This window comes from Chanos chanos, chromosome 16 (assembly GCF_902362185.1).
Source record: "Chanos chanos chromosome 16, fChaCha1.1, whole genome shotgun sequence".
NCBI classification, from domain to species: domain Eukaryota; kingdom Metazoa; phylum Chordata; class Actinopteri; order Gonorynchiformes; family Chanidae; genus Chanos; species Chanos chanos.
Window position 1 is genome coordinate 11977801 of NC_044510.1, and position 6313 is coordinate 11984113.

The 6313-nt window shown below is 40.2% G+C and overlaps 1 protein-coding gene across 1 annotated transcript; it reads left to right on the plus strand.

Moving 5' to 3' along the window:
- Nucleotides 1–2140: 2140 nt before the first annotated feature.
- Nucleotides 2141–5558, plus strand: aspdh (aspartate dehydrogenase domain containing). Its single transcript, XM_030793478.1, has 8 exons — nucleotides 2141–2207; nucleotides 2806–2868; nucleotides 3811–3955; nucleotides 4082–4166; nucleotides 4423–4572; nucleotides 4677–4900; nucleotides 5016–5155; nucleotides 5437–5558. Exons 2-8 carry the CDS (start codon nucleotides 2814–2816, stop codon nucleotides 5472–5474), a joined length of 837 nt encoding a protein of 278 aa, XP_030649338.1. The 5' UTR covers nucleotides 2141–2207; nucleotides 2806–2813; the 3' UTR covers nucleotides 5475–5558.
- Nucleotides 5559–6313: the final 755 nt, after the last annotated feature.

The window sequence follows — 6313 nt, forward strand, 5'->3', positions numbered from 1 at the left end:
ATTCATAATGATGGCAAGCTTGGTGTGCTATGTTACGAGGTGAAAGACGCGTACTCATTTAAGATTATACATGTATACAATTACACAATCATCACCGTTGGTAACTAACAATCTTCGTGGGCTGGTCGCCATGTATATAACAACCTGCCCAAAATAAATAGGTAAGCAAAACCTGAAAAGTGGTTTGGACACATACTTATAATTATATAGACGTTGATACGTAACATGTGCAGAGGAGAAGAGAGAAACTAGTAGCTTGTTTTTATCCTTTAGACAAACTTTCAACCTACAAGGATTGATTGTAAAAAAAAAAAAAAAAAAAATTAAGACGTACTCTTGCACATCTGGATTCTCATTAGTAACACATCAGATGCCCTTTGTGTGACAAGCACTAAAAAATTATGGAAGGACTGTCAACTAGCAATATTTACAGCAGGACAACTAAAATAGATAATAATAATAATAATAATAATAATAATAATAATAATATTTATTTAGAGCCCAATATCACTATTTATAGTCTCAAAGGGCTTTACATGTCTATAACAAAGTCAAATCAAAGTCAAAATTATATCATGCATAAGTTCGATAAAATAGATAAGTCTTTAGTTTTGTTTTAAAGGTATTGAGAGAGTTTGCCTCTGTAATTTCTGTAGGCAAACCAGGGAGAGCTGTAGGAAAAGGCTCGGTTGCCAGCAGACTTCTTTTTAACTCTTTGAATGACTTTATATCTTGAAGATATAAATGATAGTACAGAAACACACACACCTAGTGCTAGAGTTTCTCAGAAGTTCATCACCAAGTGGCTTTTTGACTCGTCTAATGGCAGAGTCACAGAGTCTTATGCAATCATTTCAACCCTTTATTCTAACCTTTGACTCCCCTGTGACCTCTATCTGCATAGCAGCAGCAGAAAGGCCCTTAGGTTCCTGTACAGAGGGACCAGTCCACCAGTGAGTGACCCTACAGCAGTAAAAGGGCTATGCTGTGATGTGCTGCAGTGACCGCATTACTGTCCTTTGACCTTTCTGACCCGTGCCCTTGTTGCTAGACGGCTGTGGTGAGTACCTGTGTTTTCAGTGCACCTGCACTTGTCTCAAGGAGGCTGTCTCTACTGTCTTCTTTTTCTGCATGACAACAATGATAAAAAAACAAAGGTTAGGACACGTAACCAAACCATAAGGACAATCTATATGTAATGTATATATTACATATATTGCATGAATATATTTATACATTACATGAAGTTTCAGCGAAAAGCCTTATGTGATCATTGAAGGCTGAAGTGACATACATTTTACATTTGCATTGATCCATTTAGCTGATGATTTTATCCAAAGCAACTTCCAAGACAGGCAGTAGTGATTTGCTATCACTGCAGCGAATCACTACAAACCAAATGCTTTCTGTCTTCTCCTAAGCACACATTGTGAAACAATGTCTATACAATTAAATTATTTCATTAAAAAAACTACTCAGGCATGTCTAGAAATATCAGAGTAATATTCTTCATTTTTCTTTTTTTATGCTGAAATATAAGGCACCTTCAAACTTGTCCAGGGCACATCGTCACAGCAGATAGTAATCACTGAGTCTAGTGTAAAATCTCACCACTAGGTGGTGCCATTTCCCATTTGTCCAGCAAATTATAAGACTGCTTGAATGGGGTTTTTTTTTTTTCATTTTAATACACACAGGAGAAATTCATCGCTGTTGTATTAATAACTGACACTGTTGTGTAAGAGACTAAAGTCAAAACCAACGCACTGGCTGTAACACAGCGCTGTCATCCCTGTACACAGAAATAATACAGAACGTAAATAGATCAAATAAAAGAGATTAAAGTGATTACAGTTAAAAATATGTTGCAGAGTTGCATATTAAGCATTATTTGTATAGTGTCACAACTTATGGTTGTCTCAGTGATGTTTTACTGTTTTTTATTTCTGAATATACCTATGTTTCTCATTTAAGCATAAATCTTCGCAAATGCCTGTGTACTAGTGTTTTTTTTTTCTTCCCGTGCGTCTCTGTTTTAAACCTAGAAAAACTCAAAAGGGCAGAAGTTCACATAAAAAGTTTACTTATTACTTATTAACTGTTTTTGCAGGATGAACTTTGACCCCACTGTCCCACAATCCTCCGGTGATCAGACACTGTGAGAGAGCAACTGGAGAGAGAGGGAGTCTAGCAGAGGAGAGTGACAGGTAAAAGCAAAATTAAGAACAACAACAAAAAAAAAAAAAAAAACAAAGAAAGGTGAAAAGAGGAGAAATATGGAAGTAAAACCTCAGTAGATGAAAATTGTTTGTGAAGTTTAGAGACAGGTACTGAGATAAACAGCTGTTTGGTTATAAATAGAGCAGAGATACATAGAGATAAAGCAGAGAGGGACGGTCATTAATTAGATTGATAAGGGGTGTGTATGTTCTTTACAGTCACGTTTATTACTGTAGACAATATATCAAAGTGACTATGATATTGTTTATGATGTCTGGTTTTGAGAAGGCGATGGGAAAGGTTACGTTGGTACATTATGGAAATAATGAGTTTGGACTGTTATAGACTGGAGTTCAGAGAGACAATATGAATATAAAAGTCACCACAGAGGTTTCACATGTTACCTCTGACTTCCTCTCTGCCAATTCTCCAGTAACGAGTTTACGTGACATGGTTGCAGTGTGACCTGATAGCGCTGTGTGGCAAAAAGAATAGAATACCGTAATCTAATTGAGCAAAGTAATTCTTACTCTTCAAAGAAATGGTGTGTGTGTGTGTGTGTGATAAATTCTTTTTCTCCACCAGTTAGAGACATGGCTGACAGATCTTCACCTATCAGAGTTGGAATCGTTGGTTACGGTCATTTGGGTAAGTTTTCTCTTAATGCTGTCAGTCAAACTTTTCTGGGTTCCCTCTACCGGTACCTCGTGCAAATGGAACGGGAGCGGTCTTTTTTTTTTTGCCAGATGTTCCTTTACTGCTTCTCACTCTGCTCTTTCGTAACCTGGTACAATTTCCTAACCCCTCTCAACGGTCTCTGCATGGAGACCGGTCCGTTGTATTTGAGTTTTGAAACAAACAGTGAACCTTCATCTGCGTTTACTGGTTATAACTGTGACGACCCTTTTTTTTCAGTGCGCAAACAAGTCAATTGCCCTCTTTTAAAGAGGTAATCAAAGTTAGTGACAACAGTGCCTGGCAATGCAAGACCACGGTTCAACTGATGGAATTCTTCATAAGATGGATTGGTAACTGCCAGAAAGAAGGAGTCTCTTAAATAAATGCGAGATAAAACATACACGAGATGGTTTTTCCGTACCTGTCAACATATAACGATGTAGCGATGAACGAGTATTCATGTTTAGGTTCGTGTATGGAAGTGTTGGACAGGCCAAGGTTACACATTCATTAGATTACCGTGGCTTTATGGTCTATATGTGTGATTTATATAATATTCACCTGAAGAGGAATCGTGTTTCATAAAATAACAGGCATTATTTTAAAGTTTAATCTTAACAGCTGAATTACAGCTGGGCAAAAACAGCATTCGGAGCACTAATGTGGCAAACAAGCTGACAGTTTGAGTTGCCAAACAGGCTGAATGCCAAAAAAGATTTTAATACACCTCCCAAAGCACCTCAACACCACTTAATACTTAATTTGTGGATACAAAGACATGTGGATGTGGTAGATATCACAAAATATACAATGTATGATACATATATAACAACATATGTAATATGAGGAATATTATAGAAATACATTGTGAAACATCCACCATACACACCACCTCTCTTTTCATCTTAACAGGGCAGTTTCTGGTGGAGCGGATCCAGAGAGAGGGACAGAAGGTTGGTCTTGGTCTGGCGTTCGTTTGGAACAGAAATGCAGAGAAACTCAGAGGATCCATCCCTGAAGAGCTCATTTTAAACAATCTTGCAGATTTTACACAGAGGTATACACACACATACACACACACACTCACAAGTATAGATACCAACCTATCAATCTACCGGATATTTTTAAAATGTATATCCACACACTTTATGTATTTGTGCGTGTGTGTGTGTGTAAATTTCAGGGGGGCCGATGTGATTGTGGAGGTGTGTCACCCACAGATAGTGAAGGAATTTGGGGTCCGCTTCTTGTCACAAGCTCAGTTCCTGGTAGTCCTTTTTTGACTTCTGTGTGTTCTATATGTGTGTGTGTGTGTGTGTGTGTCTGTTTTTCTGTGATAGAAAGAGAGAAGGATAGTCAATAGACTGAAATGCATGGATCTGTGATTCCTCATATAGTGACGTTGCTTTGTGTTACCGACTGATTCTCAGCCTGAAGGAGTGAGTGAATATGTGTGAAGGCTTGCTCGTTTACACAATACTCATCTTCAGGCTACAGTAAAGTCAAACGTTTGTCTGCCTTCAGGTGGGCAGTCCTTCAGCCCTCTCAGATTCTCAGCTGGATCAAGAACTACGCCAAGCTGCAAAGCATTATGGGAACACACTCTATGTGCCTTGTGGTGCATTATGGGGAGGACCTGACATCCAGAGGCTAAACGACAGCGGAGCGCTAAAAGTGAGAGAGGATCTTTCTTTCCCGACGACCTTCTCCGCCGCTCCAAATGGACTCTTTAACACGGAAGTTCATTTCATCAATTCATTCTTTCCTCTGTTAAACAGGCTCTTTCCATTCGCATGTCCAAACACCCCTCTTGCTTTCGGCTCTCTGGGGGTCTGCTCTCTGATTGGTCGGAGGGGGAGGGGAGGCGGGTCTTGTTCCACGGCTCGGTGGCGGAGCTGTGTCCCATCGCCCCTAACAACGTCAACACCATGGCAGCTGCTTCCATCGCGGCGTCGACGCTGGGGTTCAAAGGAGTCACGGGGGAGATTGTCTCTGACACAGCGTCAGTTACTCATCATAAAGGAAACTTCACAGAAAAATTCCCTCAAAAAAGTTTCCTCAAAAGAGAAATTCAGCCTCATGTCAAAATGCTCTCTCTCTCTCCTTCTCTCTCTCAGTTTGGCAGACTATCACCTGGTTGAAGTTGAGGTGACGGGTGCAGATGGATTCTCAGTGAAAACAGTTAGGAAGAATCCAGCCAAACTCGGAGCGGTTACTGGAAACGCAACATACAATTCATTCTGGAGCAGCTTACTGGGTATGTGTGTGTGTGTTTGTGTATGCAGGAAAGAAAGCTTTTTTTGTGTGAGCTTGTGTGTGTGTGTGTGTGTGTGTGTGTGCGTTAGTTGGAAAAGCCATAAAACACACATTTGAAGGTTTGGAACAAGAAAATCTGTTGGCTTTATCGCAAGTCTGTTACACAATGCTAGTGTGCCAGCAAATATTTTTCTAGATGTGAAAAGGAGAAATAGTATATCTGTGTGTTTATTTGGAAGTCTGATGAGTAGCGCTCCTTACACCTCCTTTTCTCTCTTTCAGTTTGCAGGGGCCACGGGGGGAGAGTTTATCTGTGCTAAAAATGAAGAAGCTGCAGTGATTAACATGGCTAATCACATGCAGTCTCTCCCTGGACAAATCACACACAAGCTCTCACTCTGAGCCAATCAGACACACCCTCTCTCTCTCTGGGCCAATCACATGCACTACCTCTCATAAGCCGTTTCTCAATATGGAGCATGTCGAGTACGGACTCCCATTCTTGGGAGTTCGGACTGTTTAAGTACAGCTCGGGAGTCCAGACTTTGTGTGAAATGCATTGTGGGAAACTTGACTACCCAAGTTTACACAAATCACCTACTGATGCATCCTCGATCAAATCCACAAATCGAGGACACATCCAGGTATTTGATCTGTACTTGGCTAGATGCAAACTTTGAATGGGAGCAGAGATCACAATAAGACTGAGCGTCAATTTGCCCTTTCGTGTGACATCAGTCACAGCACTTAGGCACTTAGGCTGTGACTGATGACATTTCACAAGTCCATGAGAATGCAAGTACAGAGAGCACATACTGAGAAACAGCCATAGAGTGTGTCAAGGGCACCTTTGTGTTTGATCCGTAGACGATGCACTGATGTACTTCAAGAGAAACAAACCAGAAATAAACTAAAAACGAACACACCCCATCGTTCTGCATCACACTTTGTATAAGCGTCTTCTGTCGTTTGAAACGCACATGGGCAGAATAATCAATGAACAAACAAATACATACATAGATGCATACATACTTTAATTCAGCCAATGGGATCTAATTCCTGAACCAGATGTAACATAGTTTAACAGTGTTTCCACAGAATTGTATTCTCCCTAACATCCTCCCATGAATGCCACAAGAAGGCTAAGATGAATCGATGA

What these genes read in the sequence shown, in the direction of transcription:
- aspdh (XM_030793478.1), top strand. Translation starts at nt 2,814, where the DNA reads ATGGCTGACAGATCTTCACCTATCAGAGTTGGAATCGTTGGTTACGGT. An exon ending in CTTGCAGATTTTACACAGAG is followed by an intron (nt 3,956 to 4,081) that starts GTATACACACAC and finishes TGTAAATTTCAG; the next exon opens with GGGGGCCGATGTGATTGTGG. An exon ending in ACGACAGCGGAGCGCTAAAA is followed by an intron (nt 4,573 to 4,676) that starts GTGAGAGAGGAT and finishes TCTGTTAAACAG; the next exon opens with GCTCTTTCCATTCGCATGTC.